The sequence below is a fragment of the Hylobates moloch genome, unplaced genomic scaffold (assembly GCF_009828535.3).
Source record: "Hylobates moloch isolate HMO894 unplaced genomic scaffold, HMol_V3 SCAFFOLD_1, whole genome shotgun sequence".
Lineage (NCBI taxonomy): Eukaryota > Metazoa > Chordata > Mammalia > Primates > Hylobatidae > Hylobates > Hylobates moloch.
In genome coordinates, this window is record NW_026652276.1 from 231,571,237 (window position 1) to 231,587,669 (window position 16,433).

A 16,433-nucleotide genomic window follows, 5' to 3' on the forward strand; every position below is an offset into this window, starting at 1 on the left:
CCCTGGGCCTTCCCAGTTCTTCTCCAAGCCAATCTCTTTCCTCTCTCAGGACATTCTGGTGCTCTTTTCTTTGCCTGGAAAACTGTCCACTTCGTGTCTGGATAACTATTCCTGAAACTTTGGATCTCAGCATTGCCAAATTCCCAATCTAATTTAATACTTTCTGTTTAGTTTTTCCACAGGACTCTGTGTTTTTCTGCAGTGGTACTTATCACAGATTGGGATTTCTACCTGTTTTATTCTTGCTATGTCAAGTGTGTTTATTACCTGTCTCCCTCAACTTTCAGTTCCCTGAGAGCAGGGACCATGCCCATCTCGTCCACCACTTGTTTACCCAGCACTCACGAAGATGCCCGGAACTTAGCATCCTTAGATGAACGTACGTGCCTGGCAAACAACAAACATTTCTTAGGCAACTGAAAGGCTGATGGGATTCCCCAGCCAATTGGGAGAAAAGCGCTCTCGAGGGTGGGGGTATGCTTTTTCCAGGGCAGATGGGGTTCAGCCCAAGTTACAGGCAGCTTTGGTCCACTCTGGATTTGCCTGGATTCGCGTATGTGGGGGCGCAGGCGTCTTATCGGGGGGCGGCCGGTTGGGGCCAGGCAGCCCGGATCCCAGCCGAGGCGGAGCGCGGTGCGGAGAAGCCGTGGGGGCGACCATAGAGAGCGCGCGGGCGGAGCGAGCGGCCGGATGCGGTCACCATAGAGACGGGTGACTGACAGGCAGCGGAAGAGGAAGCTGCGGACAGGGGCTGTGAGGTGGCAGCGGCTGCAGCGGCGGAGCCGGCGCCTCAGCGGGCACTGGGGTCTGTTCCCCCTTCCCCGTCCCTGCTCCCTGCCAGGCGCGTGCAGGACGCCGCTCTTGGTCCCCACGCCCCCGCCCCGCCCCCTCCCGGGACGCTGGGAGCCCCCGGTCGTCCTTTATCCGGTGTCCGCCGGCCCCCGGCCCTGGAACCCGGGCTTCCTCCCCGAGGGCCTTGGGCGTCCCTCCTGGCCCTGCGCCCGCTGCCTCGGTGCTGTCTCTGGCGCGGCCTCCGCTCCCGCCGACGGGCCTGAGAACGAGGTCTGTGCCCCAGTCTCCCAGCCGCGACCTCCGACCCCGGCTCGCAGAACGACCCGAGCTGGGCTCCCGAGCCCCCTTCTCAGCAGCCCGGAGACGTGGCCAGTTTATTTCTGTTTTGGGAAGAACGGCGAAGACTCGCGTCGGGCCTTCATTCTAGGGCTGGACTTGGTCTCTGATTGCCGAGAGGTAGAGCAGGGGCTCTGGGCCCCCGGCAGGGGTCCTGTCGGAAGCTGGCTGCGCTTCTGTTTGCGTTCCCAGAACCCTGGCGTTGTCTCTAGTTGCTGCTTGTCCTCTCTCTTTGCTTTTGGTTTGTTTCATTTGGCCCCTGGGGCCCTGGTAAAATCAGGCACCGAATCGCTCGCACACAGTAGGAGTTCCAGTCCCCGCCTGCTGTCTCCTCAGCAGCTGGGGTTCCGAGGAGAATGCCCTGCAAGATGGCTCCATCGCCCATGGCGCTCCTGAGAGGCTGTCAGTGCTGAGTCACCGATCTACCTCATTCGGGTGGGCAGAACTTGTGTGTGCCATGCGAGTGGCTCCAGACCTCTCCTGAGTGGGAGGAGGGGTTCTTGTAGCCGTTGCGTCTCCTCACACACGGGGAGCAGAGTAGAAAGAGGCTCCGGCCCCTCCCTTGTGCCCGCCGGGCCTGCCGCAGTGGCTCAGCAGCCCCTTCAGTAGCCCGCCTGAGGACCGATGCCAGAGGCAGGCATTCTTCCGGAAAGGCCCACTGAGGCAGGCTCCGGCTCCTCTGGTTGGGGGCTGTTGTTTTGATGGATCGTGTGCTTTTCCCTAACCTCTTACCACTTGGTGTCATCTGTTGACTTAGGCCCAACCTGCAGATGTGTGTAGTGCTCCTTTTTGGGTTAGCTTTGGCAGTATTGAGTTTTACTTCCTCCTCTTTCTAGTGGAAAACAGACCATAATCCCAGTGTGAGTGAAATTGATTGTTTCATTTATTACCGTTTTGGCTGGGGGTTAGTTCCGAAGAGCAGGCAGAAGGAGTTGTGAAGACAGGACAATCTTCTTGGGGATGCTGGGCCTGGAAGCCAGTGGGCCTTGCTCTGTCTTTGGCCTCATTGACCCCAGGTTCTCTGGTTAAAACTGCAAGCTTACTACTGGCCTGGTGCCCATCAATCCATTGATCCTTGAGGCTGTGCCCCTGGGGCACCCACCTGGCAGGGCCTACCACCATGCGACTGAGCTCCCTGTTGGCTCTGCTGCGGCCAGCGCTTCCCCTCATCCTAGGGCTGTCTCTGGGGTGCAGCCTGAGCCTTCTGCGGGTTTCCTGGATCCAGGGGGAGGGAGAAGATCCCTGTGTCGAGGCTGTAGGGGAGCGAGGAGGGCCACAGAATCCAGATTCGAGAGCTCGGCCAGACCAAAGTGATGAAGACTTCAAACCCCGGATTGTCCCCTACTACAGGGACCCCAACAAGCCCTACAAGAAGGTGCTCAGGTGAGAGCAACGTGTGTGCATAGTCCCCAGACACTGGCCCTGTTTTGGGCTGATGTAAATCCTTGCCTCTGCCTTTCCATTGGCAATCGGTGTCAGGTGACGTGGAGCAATTCTGGCTTATTTTCCATCATGGTTTCTTTCTGTTTTTTCCCTCCTTCTCAGGTCTTAGAAAGTCTCGCATTCATTGGTGTTAAATTAGGGTTTGATGTTTTTTGTTTGTTTTTGTTTTTTGTTTTGTTTTGAGATGGAGTCTTACTCTTGTCGCCCAGGCTGGAGTGCAATGGCGCGATATTGGCTCACTGCAACCTCTGCCTCCCGGGTTCAAGTGATTCTCCTGCCTCAGCCTTGCGAGTAGCTGGTATTACAGGTGCACACCACCACGCCAAGCTAATTTTGTATTTTTAGTAGAGACGGGGTTTCTCCATGTTGGTCAGGGTGGTCTTGAACTCCTGACCTCAGGTGATCCGCCCGCCTCGGCCTCCCAAAGTGCTGGGATTACAGGCGTGAGCTACCGGGCCTGGCCAGGGTTCGATGTTCTTGAACAGAGTAGGAATTGCATCTAACCTATCTAATCTATCCTTAGTAGACTCCCTCCCCTCCCAAATCAATTCCAGTGTCAGCTACTTAGTGGATACTCAGTTCAGTACCTAATTAATATTGACAAAGAAGGAAGTTTCTCTCTTCTCAGCCCCAACTCACTCCTAGAGGGGGATGTATATACTGAACAAGCTGGGTTCCTAAAGATTAGGGAGTTGACCCCGGCACACTGGTCTCTCCACAGGACTCGGTACATCCAGACAGAGCTGGGCTCCCGTGAGCGGTTGCTGGTGGCTGTCCTGACCTCCCGAGCTACACTGTCCACTTTGGCCGTGGCTGTGAACCGTACAGTGGCCCATCACTTCCCTCGGTTACTGTACTTCACTGGGCAGCGGGGGGCCCGGGCTCCAGCAGGGATGCAGGTGGTGTCTCATGGGGATGAGCGGCCCGCCTGGCTCATGTCAGAGACCCTGCGCCACCTTCACACACACTTTGGGGCCGACTACGACTGGTTCTTCATCATGCAGGATGACACATATGTGCAGGCCCCCCGTCTGGCAGCCCTTGCTGGCCACCTCAGCATCAACCAAGACCTGTACTTAGGCCGGGCAGAGGAGTTCATTGGCGCAGGCGAGCAGGCCCGGTACTGTCATGGGGGCTTTGGCTACCTGTTGTCACGGAGTCTCCTGCTTCGTCTGCGGCCACATCTGGATGGCTGCCGAGGAGACATTCTCAGTGCCCGTCCTGACGAGTGGCTTGGACGCTGCCTCATTGACTCTCTGGGCGTCGGCTGTGTCTCACAGCACCAGGTGACAGCTCTTTCAAGTCAGTCCCGGTCCCTGATAAGCTAGTGGGGGATGAGTGATTGGCCTTCCTCCCAGCAGCACCTTAGAGGCCATTGTTCTCCCTTCCTGGCCACTGGCCACCCCGTGAGCCCTCCGTTGCTCACCTTTGGCAATCTGAGAACCTGGGGCTATCAAAGTGGTATCTTGTTAGGAACCCCTAAGCAAGACCAAAGGGTGCTCCTACTCACCAGTCCTTCTCCCCTGCCTCCCTGCCCTCCACACCTCCCCCGACATCCGCACTTCAGTTATGGCAGTATGGGCATGGCTTAGAGATGGCCACTCCCCAGAGAAGTGAGGTGATCACTTTTCCAGCCCAGAGAGCTGCCCTGTTGGTTGTCCTGGAGAGGAGTGGAAGAACCCAGAGGTGGCTCATCCTCTCAAACCAAAGTATTGGGAAGATTTTCTGGCTTGTATCATTCATTCCCTTGAGGAACAATGGGAATCTTTGGGGGAAGAGGGTATCCTTATTTTTTTTAATATGTTATTTCTGTGACAGCTCCTTGCAGAGCAGGGCTAGCCCATAGGCAATGCACTGAGAGTAGCCGAGAGTGTCCTTAGTTGCCTGCTTGCTTTCTACTTTCCAAAATGTGGGCAGTGAAAGAACTGGGGTTAAGCGAGGTGCTGGAAAGGGTGCCTCCTCTGTCCTCTGTCCTAACGCAGCAGTGCTAACAGATGTGGACACTGAGTATGGTTAAGGGCGGTTTGGGACCGGCAGCTCTTGCGTGTGTCATTGATTGGTCTGATTGTCCCTCTAGGGGCAGCAGTATCGCTCATTTGAACTGGCCAAAAATAGGGACCCTGAGAAGGAAGGGAGCTCGGCTTTCCTGAGTGCCTTCGCCGTGCACCCTGTCTCCGAAGGTACCCTCATGTACCGGCTCCACAAACGCTTCAGCGCTCTGGAGTTGGAGCGGGCTTACAGTGAAATAGAACAACTGCAGGTGAGCTGAAGAGGAGCAGGTGGGCAGAGGACCGCAGTCAGAGGGTCAGAGAGAGCCTGAGATGTCCAGGCATACAGTGAGCGAGCAGCTGGCAGTGGGGCTGGGCTAGGCCCTGTATAATGGCAGGGCAGGAAGAGGCCGATCATACTTAAATTTAAAACAACTACAGGGACAAATGTCTTTGGGGGTCCAAAGCAATCATAAGGTGAGCTCCCAGCACAACCTGAATGCAGCTAAAGCGGTTTGCAAGCAGACTCAGGATCAGGAAGCTCCGCACAGTGTTCAGACAGAAAAGTTTTAGCTCCTCCCAATAGCGCCTGTCCATTGAGGAGGCAAAAACTCTGAAGTTTCTTTACTTCTAGAACTGTCCCAAGAAAGCCCAAGGGTAGAAGGTAGAATTCTCAAGTTGAATGTCAGGGTTGGCAGAGGTGGACTATAGATGAAAACAAGGGTGTCATTATGAAGAGGATGTGAGTCCTTTGGGTATAAGAGAGAAAGGCTGTTGAGCTTCTATTTCAAGATACTTTTACCTATGCAAAAAGCACATTTTCCACCTCCTTCTCATGGCATTTGTGTAAGGTGAGTATGATTTCTATTCCGTCTGCATTTTAGAGGTGAAGAATAGCGTACAAGGGATTCAGTGATTAGCGAGGGACCCCTCACTAAGTGTTGATGGAGTTAGGACAGAGCTCAGCTGTTTGAATCTCAGAGCCCAGGCAGCTGGAGCTGGGTAGGATCCTGGAGCTGGCACTAACGTGAAGCGCATTCCCTCCAACCCAGGCTCAGATCCGGAACCTGACCGTGCTGACCCCCGAAGGGGAGGCAGGGCTGAGCTGGCCCGTTGGGCTCCCTGCTCCTTTCACACCACACTCTCGCTTTGAGGTGCTGGGCTGGGACTACTTCACAGAGCAGCACACCTTCTCCTGTGCAGATGGGGCTCCCAAGTGCCCACTACAGGGGGCTAGCAGGGCGGACGTGGGTGATGCGTTGGAGACTGCCCTGGAGCAGCTCAATCGGCGCTATCAGCCCCGCCTGCGCTTCCAGAAGCAGCGACTGCTCAATGGCTACCGGCGCTTCGACCCAGCACGGGGCATGGAGTACACCCTGGACTTGCTGTTGGAATGTGTGACACAGCGTGGGCACCGGCGGGCCCTGGCTCGCAGGGTCAGCCTGCTGCGGCCACTGAGCCGGGTGGAAATCCTACCTATGCCCTATGTCACTGAGGCCACCCGAGTGCAGCTGGTGCTGCCGCTCCTGGTGGCTGAAGCTGCTGCAGCCCCGGCTTTCCTCGAGGCCTTTGCAGCCAATGTCCTGGAGCCACGAGAACATGCATTGCTCACCCTGTTGCTGGTCTACGGGCCACGAGAAGGTGGCCGTGGAGCTCCAGACCCATTTCTTGGGGTGAAGGCTGCAGCAGCTGAGTTAGAGCGACGGTACCCCGGGACGAGGCTGGCCTGGCTCGCTGTGCGAGCAGAGGCCCCTTCCCAGGTGCGACTCATGGACGTGGTCTCGAAGAAGCACCCTGTGGACACTCTCTTCTTCCTCACCACCGTGTGGACGAGGCCTGGGCCCGAAGTCCTCAACCGCTGTCGCATGAATGCCATCTCTGGTTGGCAGGCCTTCTTTCCAGTCCATTTCCAGGAGTTCAATCCTGCCCTGTCACCACAGAGATCACCCCCAGGGCCCCCGGGGGCTGGCCCTGACCCCCCCTCCCCTCCTGGTGCTGACCCCTCCCGGGGGGCTCCTATAGGGGGGAGATTTGACCGGCAGGCTTCTGCAGAGGGCTGCTTCTACAACGCTGACTACCTGGCGGCCCGAGCCCGGCTGGCAGGTGAACTGGCAGGCCAGGAAGAGGAGGAAGCCCTGGAGGGGCTGGAGGTGATGGATGTTTTCCTCCGGTTCTCAGGGCTCCACCTCTTTCGGGCCGTAGAGCCAGGGCTGGTGCAGAAGTTCTCCCTGCGGGACTGCAGCCCACGGCTCAGTGAAGAACTCTACCACCGCTGCCGCCTCAGCAACCTGGAGGGGCTAGGAGGCCGTGCCCAGCTGGCCATGGCTCTTTTTGAGCAGGAGCAGGCCAATAGCACTTAGCCCACCTTGGGACCCTAACCTTACCTTTCCTTTGTCTGCCTCAGCCCCAGGAAGGGCAAGGCAAGATGGTGGACAGATAGAGAATTGTTGCTGTATTTTTTAAATATGAAAATGTTATTAAACATGTCTTCTGCCAAACTTTTTAGGTCTAGGGAAAATTGAGTAAGGAGAAGAATCCAAGGGAAGGGAAGGGTATGGGGAGTTGTCCCGAGGGACCCACTGCCTCCCCACCCTCTTCCCTCCCCCTTCCCTCTCCCTCCCCTCCCAGTTTCCAATGACCACACGGCTGCTGTCAGATGAATGACTTTTAATCCAGCCCCACACCCCAAGGTGGCAAAGGAGTGATGCTGGAGCCCGGGGCAAAACGCCGGGGCCTGGGACACGGCCGGAAGTTCCGTCGTGCTGCTTATTTCTGGGCTGCTAGGTGTTACGCACAACCAGCGACTGCTCCAGCTCCTGCCTGCGCTGCTGGATCTTTAGAGGAAGTGAGAACAGGAGCAGGTGTCAGTGTTCCTGGTGAGTGATCAGGACAATCCCACCTACTGACACCGCCTGCCCTGGAAGAGCATCTGGGAGCAGGGAGGGCTGCTGCATGGTGAGGCAGTGTGGTGAAGCTTTACTGTGGGGAGCTGCGAGGGCTGCCCACAAGCTGAACAGGGAGGTTTCTCTTGGAGTTGAGGAGGGGGAAGCCTCAGGGCAAGGGTCCCTCCATACCTTGCAATAGAAGTAGCGACTGACGGCCTCCTGGGACCAGGGCTGGTGGTAGAACTCAGCCCGGCGCTCCTCTTCGGGGTTGCCGGCTACATCTGTCATCACCTGGGAGGGAGCATGGGGTGAGCCCTGAGCCCCAAATCCCCTCACCTGCCCCTGGAGTACAACGTTTACTCTCTTTCCCGATGTGCTTGTCTTCCACTCCAGTACTCCCTGAGTCTCCCTCTTCACCTTGAGGTCCCGGCTCTGGGAGCGGAGCAGGTCTTGGACATAGCCTTTGGGGTCTCTGGAGAAGCTTAGCATGAAGTCCCTCTGGATCTTGAGCTGGTTTATGGACTCAATCGTCTCATGGATCTGCAGGTAGAAAGATAGATGCTTTCCACCTGGCTGTGGTGATGTGGGAGACGAGGGGAAAGGAAGCGGGTGGGAAGGGGAGGGAGAGGGGGTTTCTTCTGTGAAGGACAACCCCTCAGAGCCCCTGATTTCTCTGAAGTCCCAGGGGAGGAGGGGATGGGCAGAACAAAACTTGGAATGAGGTTCAACTCCAAGCAGCATGGAAGGGCCGTGTGTGCCCCATTGGCCCAGAGTCTGGTCTCTTCTTTTTTTTTATTATTTTTTTTTATTTTATTTAACCCAGACTGCTCATCTGCAACCACACCCTGGTCTCAGAAAAGTCTCCTCTATCAACTCTGGGTTAATGTCCCACTCCAGCTCTGGGCTTGGGCCCCACCTTACTGTCCAGAGCACTGATCTCCTGCTGGTTGGCCGTGGACAGGAGGAAGCTGCTCATCTGCCCCTTTAATGGCTCCTCCACCTCCACGTCAATGTCATAGCACGCCGTCTTCTTCTGGTCTGAAGGGTCCACGCTGCCAGGGAAGTCCAGCCCTTTGTGTCCACGATGCCCCCATACAGGTCCCAGGGCCCCGGGGCTGGGGCAGATCCAACAGGGAGGGAGAAGAGATGGGAGTGGGAGGAGAGGGAGGGGCAGGGAAGGCAGGAACGAGACCATTCCCTGGTCTGAGAAGCAAGCTGGGGCCACCTCACCTGATGACATGGTTGATGACAATTGGGTCAGGGGGCAATAGCAGGGCTGTGAGGCGCTGGGGAATCTCAGAAAACTTCAGCCGGGGGCAATCAAAAATCTGAAGCAGGACAATTGGGGAGAGAGAGATCACTCTTCTTGAAGAGATCATCATGCAGTTGTAGATCCTTTTGTTCTAGAAAGGCCGCAAGAAGCTGAGAGGAAGTCTGATTCGTCAGTGCGCATGGGGACGGGATTAGGGTGGGCTAGTCTGGTGGTGGAGCCACCAGTATGGCTGACAAGGTAGGGGGTGGGTCAGTGTGGGGCAGGGATTGAGAGTGCAGGCCCTGGGTCAGCCTGCCTATGTATCAGTCCTGCCTCTGCCACTTACTATGCAACCTGGAGCAAGTTAACACCTCAGGGCTCAGTGTCTTCATCTCTAGAGTGGGGATGAAAAGAATACCTATCTCCCAGGGCTGTCGTGAGAAGTCAGTGAACTAATACACATAAAGTGCTTGGAACAGTGCCTGGCACATGGTAAGTGCCCAATAAATATCAACTGCTGTTTTTACTCCTCAGGTTTATCTGCCGTATTTATTTTTAAATGCATTAATAAGAATATTCTCTGTTTTGGTGGAATTTTGCTCAATCACTTTTGCAGCAATTTGATTTTCCTAACTGCCCAGGAGAGTAGATAGGACAGGTATTGTCACTCCACTTCAAACATAAGGAAACAAGGTTCAGAATCGCTGAGTCACTTACCCAGAGTCCAGACTCAGGACTAGAACCTGGGGATCCTAACTCCAAGTGCCAAGAATATTACATTCCAGAAAGCGGTTGGCTTTGTAGGGTTTCCAGGTCTTCCTAACTTGGGGGGGGGGTGGGGGGCTAACATGGATTGGCTGCAGCACAGAGCTAATCCACAGTAGGGCCTGAACTAGAATCCTGGTTGGTCTTTTGGCTCCAAGACCATGACTGTGTACTGCTTCTGCTACTCAGGAATCTAGAAGGGAGGGGTGGTAGTTACCTTGGTAGAGGTACTTCCCCTGCTGGAGAACTCTGCCTGCTCCCCAGATCCCAGGGTTCAGGAGAGAGGTTACCTGCTGGAAATACTTGTCCCCATTGATGTATTCCTTGTCATGGGAGTCCTGCAGCCTGTTGGTCTTCACATACTGCCACAGGGCCTGGACGATGGCTGAGCGGCTCTGTGTGTGCAACCCCAGCAGCCGGGCTAGGCGGGGATCCAGTTTGAACTGGGGAGGCTGGGAAAAGGGGACTGTGAAAGTTAGACCAAAGGGAGAGAAAGGGAGGAGCCCAGGGCCAGGCCATTCAGGACTAGGGGGATGTGTTGATTGAGGAAACATGCCCCTGGGGAAGGATAGGGTTGGGAGGGGAAGGAGGTCTCTCAAGATGCACCACTTTGGGACCTAGCCCTGCCCTGAGGGCTTTGTGTGGCGTGTATGGGGCAGCGTGGCAGGTGCAGACCTGGTAGTCCAGCATGAGGAGCAGTGTGCAGCGCACACTCAGGTCCCCAGGCCGTTTCACCTGGAAGCCGTCTGTCTCCTGGGTCGTGGGTGTCCGATGCCACTGTCCAGGAGAGAAGAGCTGTGTCTCCCAAAGGCCCATCTGGAATGGTGGGTCCCAGGACTCTAGGGTGGTCCCTGACCCAAATCTGTGCTGGTTCTTCAGGGATTCTGGCCTGTGGGAGGGTGGCAATTCAAGGGCGGAGGGGCTCTTGGTCTTACCTCAACGAGGTGGTTGTCAGGGCCATAAAGATCTTTGTCCAGCTCGATGACCAAACTCTTGAAGAAAGAAGAGAACTTCCGCTTCTGTTTGCTGGGCTGTGGGAGAGGAACAGGGACCATGGGGGCAGAACAGGGACGGGGTGGGAGGAGCAGAAGGAGGCCAAGTTGGCAGCAGACAGGGCAGTGGGCTTAGATGAAATCCTCTGCACTTGGACTGTCTCTAGGCCTGCCCCCCCCACCCAGCCTGGGCTGACTCCCTAGCCCTTAGTGCAGACACCTTGTTCTGTTTTCAGTGCAGCCCTTGCCCACCCCAGGACACCTGGAGAGACCTGGGCCGGGACGTACATCATCCAGGAGCTTCCCCTCCACCCGTAGCTCCCAGGAGGCAATGCTGCCGTCGGAATCCTCAGCATCAGGCTTCGCAGGGTTAAAAGTGTTGGAGATATAGAGTCGCAGCTTCCGCTTTTGCTGTAGAAATAAATAGAGTGTAGAACCGGGCGAATGCTGTGCGCTCCCACCCCGACCACCCTGCTTCCCCATCCTGAAAGAGTCCCCTTCCTACCCCCGAACTAAGGCACCTTCATGGGCCTCTTCAGAGCCTCCTGGATATCCACCCGCTTCCGCATGATGGTTTGATCCAGTTTCCTCTCAAACGCCAAGAGGTCCATGTAAGCCTGGGACTCGGGGACCAGCTCCCGAATCTGGAGAAGGAGGAGCAGGGCAGGAGTCAGAGGCTCAAGTCCAGGGTTGTACCATGGAATGTATGCATATTGTGCAATCCTAGGGTACAAAAGATGTCGAGGGAGCCATCCTACTTCTGGGCATGGAGCTTTGACAGTGGGAACAGCAACTCTCCCCAGGATGCCATTATCCAGCAGTAGGGGCCTTGCTGTGTAGAGATAACAATTGCCTCTCTCTTTAGGAAGAGCCTTGTGTTTCATCATCGGGGAGGAGGTAGCAACTGTGGAGCTCAGCAAGCACTAGCCTTTAGTCTCCTCATCCTGTCATTTTCCATATCATATGCCCACTGGGCTTCCCCTGGGCCCCTGCAAAGTGCCTAGTAAGGGCTCAATCCCTGAGACAGTTGGACAGCGGTGCTTTCTTCTCTGCTGGCACCTTGCTCAGCCCCTACACCTGTCCCAACTGTGCTGTCCCCATAGCCAGCTGGACCTGGGTCTCTTTAGGACGCTCGGGATCTCTGGCCACCTTCTATCCCCTTCATTCTGCCTGGCAGCTTCTGATCCCCTAGCTCTTGCCCCCTCCTGGTCCCACAACTCTATGTCTTAGTACCACTTGGATCCAACCCCCTGACAGGCCCCTGTGTTCTGGCCCCAGTGGCTCTGCTGCTTCCCTCCACCTCACCCCCTCCCTCTGGCTGGGGAGCCTCACTTATTAATGAGCTTTTTTAAACAAAAAGTGAAAGTGACTGTGACGCTGAAGCCCTGCTTCTGAGGGGGGAGGGGAGGGCGGAGCAGCAAAGGGTGGGGGGTGGGCTAGGGGCTGCTGTGAAAGGCACTCACCCTTTGAGGGAGGATTTTGTCAGCCATCTTCCTCCTCTTGGCACTGTACATTTTTTAAAGAAAAAACCAGGTTACCATGGCGACAGATCTGGGAGTAACGAGGCCACCTGCTAAATTATCCCGACATCTCCGCCTGCCTGGCTGGGGTTCCCACAGCCCGCTTGTCTGCCGGCCCAAGGGCTATGACGGTGGTGTGTGGAACTGGTGCTCTGTCCTCTCTCAGGACACAGGAGTGACCCATCCATTCTTTGGCCTGGGAGCCCCCTTCTACCCTGCCACATCCTCGGGGACAGAAATTTAGACTTAGGAGGGACTGGCTGGTGGGGGCAGTGCTGCCAAAAGATTCGAGCTGCAGAAGTGTTTGAGGAAAGGTGGGAATGACGGAGGACAAAGGAGAGGGAAGCCAGGTTCCGAAGACCTTTTCTGGAAAGCAGGGGGTGCCCTGTCCAAAGGGGTCTAAGCTCAGAGGGAGGGAGAGAGACGACCTCCTTCTTATCCATGGAGCGGGAGGTGATGGTGTGAAGCTGGCGGGGCTTGCACCCCTTCCAGCCACCCTGGGCTTGGAGGAGAACGCTAATGGGCTGGGGGTACTCATGCCCTGGGACTACGTGGCAACAGGGTGAGGGACATGCTGCAGCCATAGGCGCCCAGAATGTGCATGGGTGTGACTTCAGGCTGAGGCCAAATTGACTAGGCCCGGGGTAGTAGCAGCTGGATGTGGGCTCTTTCTGACCCACTAACCGCTTCTAACTAACCCCAAAACCCCCAGAAAAACCTTGGCGGGTCAAGAGATGAAAACGCAGCCTAGCGAATAGCTCCATACTGCCCCCGTGTGGTGTTCTCAAGCACTGCCCCCTCCCTATGCAGAAATCTAAGGCTAACAAGCGGATTTCATTAAAGGTCTGGTTTGTTTTAAACAGATTATCTATGTGTAACTCTCCATTTATACAAGATAAATCAGGGAATTACCATTTGCTGTACAAAATGACGATGCACTTTACAAAAGAATTCATCATGGGATTCCTATAAGTGGTGATTTTTCCCTGATGTGTAAAAAATACTTAATAATGAGGTAAAATTGATATTACACCTTTTATAGAAAGCCATCTGTTGTGCAAAAAAAGCATGTGTATTTGGCTAAATACTGAAACCCAGAGGGGCACTGCTGTTGCCAGGAGCCAGCAGGGGCTTTGAGGGTGCCACCAGCTGCTGGAGGAAAGCAAGGAAATGGGCTGGCCCTGGTGGCTTGGGAGCAGACTGGTCCAGGGTGCCTAAGAATTAAGAGCAGGACTGGGCAGAGACCACCTGCCCACAGGGCAAATCCCCAAGCTCCACCCGCATGGCCAGAGAGTCCCATTGAGAAAATCTGGAGTGGCTTTGAAACAGCCCGTGGGCTGGCAGGAAGGCTCAGCGGAGAACCACACTTCGGGCAACACAGTCCTACAGCTCTGCCCTCAGTCCCACTGGAAGCCCCGCCCCCACCCCAAAGACTGAAGCATCACCCAGAACCTGATGGGTGGAGAGAGGGACTGAGCAGGTGACAAGGAGAACGGTGAAGGGAGCGTGCAGGGAAGCAGTACCGGCTGCCGACGGCCGCAGCCTGTCTCTATCGTGGGTACACAAAAGAATCAGGCCGGTGCCCCCTAAGCCCACCTCCCCAGAGGGCATCCGACCCGGGAAGCCTCGCTCCCTGCTAATCATTCTTCCTCGCCCCTTCCAATCCCCGCTACTCGCTTACCTGGTCCCTGCGGGTCCCCCAGGGCCCGCCCCTGCACGCCCCCTCCGCGCCGGGCCTCCCACTCACCTGCGGCTCCGCGCGGGGGCGGTGGGCACCGGCTGGCCCTGGCTCTGTGCCTGGCTCTGCCCGGGCGGGGGCGCTGCTCGCTTGCGGGCGGGCTCCATGCCCGCGGGGGCCAGGCCGGGTCGCACGGCGGGGCTGCCCATGTACGGGGAGCCCGGGGGGCCCATGGGCGCCCCCTGGTGGGGCATCCGGGCTCCAGACGGCATCCCGGGGCGCTGGGGGTGGGCGGGGGTGAAGCAGAAACGGGCGCCCGTGGGTCAGACCAGGGCCCCCCGCTCCAGGCGCGGTGAGCAGGCGTCTCCCCTCCCCCACCAGACCCTGGGCTGGTGACCCTGAGCGCTGAGCGATAGGTGGGAGCGATGGGTAGGAGGGGCAGGGGCGCCGGAATCTGCGCGGCTCTGGCGGAGGGGCTTGGCGTTTGGCTGCAGGAAGCTAACTGAAGCCAGGCACCGCACAGGGCATTGCGAGCCTCGGGGCTGCGGAAGGTACCGCAAAAATGAATATTAATGGCGCCTTTCAACCTTTCAAAGATGTTCACATCCACATGCTCCTCTGCAAGACGGCCTGAGCAGGTCCTTTCATCCCCACTTGACGGATGGGGCCACTGTGGCTCAAGGAGAAAAATGACCTCGCCAAGGTCACACAGCTCATCCTGGCCCGGGCAGCCCCTGAAGGGCTGCCTCCCAGGGGCCCAGGGCTTTGCTCTCTGCGGCTTGGTTGAGGTCCGGTACCCGGCTCCCTGCTCCGACTTCTGCTCCTCCTCCTGCTCCTCCTTCTCAGGCTCCACTTCTTGGGCGGTTCTGCCTGGCACTCACTAGCTCCTCATCTCAGCCACTCTGCTCCCCGTGTCCCTGCTTTTGACCCTTGGGTCCCAAACCCCACTCCCCTCGGCTGACTCCAAGTCCCCACATCCAGGGTCTTCGCTGACGAAGCTGCCCCCATAATTTGCTCCCAGAGTGAGGGTTGGAGGCGGGGCAGGCAAGGGCAGCCTGCCGGGGTGCCCCAGACCCAGCCAGGATTCTCTGATTGGGAGGAGGGGAACTGCGTTAGAGATGGGCTGCCCAGGGGGCCTGGGGTGGGTCAGGGCAGTGACACTTCCACTCACATTTCCCTTCCTGTCTGCCCAGGTCAGCAGCTACCTCCTCCTCTTCCCATCCCCACCCCAGTGAGGTCAGCAGTCAGGGTTCACGGGGGCTGTGGAGACTGAGAGGAGGCGGCTCCTCCTCCCTTGCCACTACCCCTGGGTGGTCAGATGGGGTGTAAATGAGATGCAAATGCATCAAGCGAAGTGTTCCAAACCCCACTTGTCCAGACTCCAGAAGGGAGATGGGGAGGGCCAGAGAGAGTTTCAGGGGCTGTGAAACAGAACGAGCGGGGTGGGATGGGGACTGGGACCACGAAAGCAGGAAGAAGATCAGAGGGCAGGGGATGCAGACCCTGGCCCTGTTAACATGGACACACCACCCACCTCACCCTCAGGCACGAGGAGGGCCCCCCCTGGGCTTGCTGTTTTCCTTCCAACTGCTACCTCTCCCTCCTGGTCCTCCAGGCTCTGTGTCTAACCCTAATGTCCTCCCACCCTTGGTCAGCAGCTGTCTCTGCCTATCTCTTCTGCAGTGAAACCTGCCTGTTCATGTGTCTGCTTCCCTCACCCCACCTGACCCTGTCACTCACGCCTCCAAGGGTAGCAGCCCAGAATGGAGCCCAGGCCTGGCCACCAGCTAGGTGGGGCACTGGGGCTCACAGCCACTCAAGAACTGAAGCTCTAAGTTGACCAGATTAAAAAAACAGTCCACGTGTACAGCCTCTCCCCACTAGATGGGCCTTTTTAAAGGGGCTCCCACCAGCAGCCAGGTTAGGACTGGTAACTCAGCTAGCTGACATGGACACCTTGGGAAGTTACCCCCAGGGGTCCCTGGGGCTGGAGGACAGGCCACTCCAGGGAGGACCCCTGTTCCTGTCAGCTGTTCTCCCCAGTTATCAAGGCCAGGGATACTGGCTTATCTGCTGAAGAGGCCCTGAGAGGGAGGCTTTCAGAGCCCCCAGAGAGCTGTGCCTGCCACCAGCCCCACCCCCACGAAAGGCCAAAATCCTAGGGACTCTGGCCTTACTGAGAAGGTGCCTTCCTTGGGGTCACAACCAAATTTGGCCATGGTAAACCTGACAGCTTCCTCTACACAGGGCCTCCACTCCCTCACCCATCCCAAGAGTCGCAGCCCCTGCTTCTCCCATTCCCCATCCCTCCACACCCCTCCCGGCCGGGCCCTACTGACTCAGCTCCAGCCTCCCAGGCTCCCACGTGCCTTCACAGCCTGCCTGTGGCAGGACAGTGCTCCTCTGTCCCTTCGGTCTCTAGGCCTCATGTCCCCAACTCCAGCCCTTCCTTCACACCTTCGAGGAGTTAAGGACATCAGCTTCTGGTGGCTGAGTCCGCCAAGAAGACCCTCAGAGCCCCTAACTTGGGCTAAGTCCCTAGAGCGGGCCTCTCCCCCACCCTAAGGCAGAAGCTCCAGAGCCCTGCCGCTGGGATGCAGAGGTGGCTCAGCCTGCGAGCTTCCCGCTACAGTGCCTCCAGGGTCACCTGCTTCTTGCTCCGGAGACACAAGCAGTGACACTGTCCCAACGGATGAACAGACAGCCCAGCCCAGCCTCTGCCATGTCCCCATCCCCCACCCCCACCCCCAGGGAAGGGGCAACACCTGGGCCCACAAGGAAA

The 16,433-nt window shown here is 57.1% G+C and overlaps 2 protein-coding genes across 5 annotated transcripts in view; one reads left to right on the top strand and one right to left on the bottom strand.

The window, feature by feature from the left end:
* Positions 1-729: 729 nt before the first annotated feature.
* On the top strand, positions 730-7,277 carry CHPF2 (chondroitin polymerizing factor 2). 2 transcript variants are annotated; one of them, XM_032762237.2, is made up of 4 exons: positions 730-2,511; positions 3,293-3,857; positions 4,649-4,831; positions 5,612-7,277. In XM_032762237.2, the coding sequence occupies exons 1-4, from the start codon at positions 2,249-2,251 to the stop codon at positions 6,917-6,919; spliced, it is 2,319 nt and encodes a 772-aa protein (XP_032618128.1). In that variant the 5' UTR covers positions 730-2,248; the 3' UTR covers positions 6,920-7,277. The 2 variants fall into 2 exon arrangements, with proteins under 2 accessions (XP_032618128.1, XP_032618129.1); XM_032762238.2 differs by lacking the exon at positions 4,649-4,831.
* Positions 7,278-7,325: 48 nt separating this feature from the next.
* Positions 7,326-16,433, bottom strand: part of SMARCD3 (SWI/SNF related, matrix associated, actin dependent regulator of chromatin, subfamily d, member 3) — a 38,342-nt gene continuing 29,234 nt past the window's right edge. For 2 of the 3 annotated variants that reach the window (XM_032762241.2, XM_032762239.2), the window contains 12 exons: positions 13,721-13,932; positions 11,917-11,959; positions 10,975-11,097; positions 10,742-10,864; positions 10,397-10,492; positions 10,137-10,238; positions 9,752-9,913; positions 8,675-8,772; positions 8,361-8,496; positions 7,862-7,984; positions 7,634-7,735; positions 7,326-7,393 (listed from right to left, as the gene is read on the bottom strand). In XM_032762241.2, coding sequence (XP_032618132.1) covers positions 7,340-7,393; positions 7,634-7,735; positions 7,862-7,984; positions 8,361-8,496; positions 8,675-8,772; positions 9,752-9,913; positions 10,137-10,238; positions 10,397-10,492; positions 10,742-10,864; positions 10,975-11,097; positions 11,917-11,959; positions 13,721-13,932 — 1,374 coding nt within the window. In that variant the 3' untranslated portion in view covers positions 7,326-7,339. The remainder of the gene's footprint in view (positions 7,394-7,633; positions 7,736-7,861; positions 7,985-8,360; positions 8,497-8,674; positions 8,773-9,751; positions 9,914-10,136; positions 10,239-10,396; positions 10,493-10,741; positions 10,865-10,974; positions 11,098-11,916; positions 11,960-13,720; positions 13,933-16,433) is intronic. The other variant, XM_058428115.1, reaches the window with a different exon arrangement.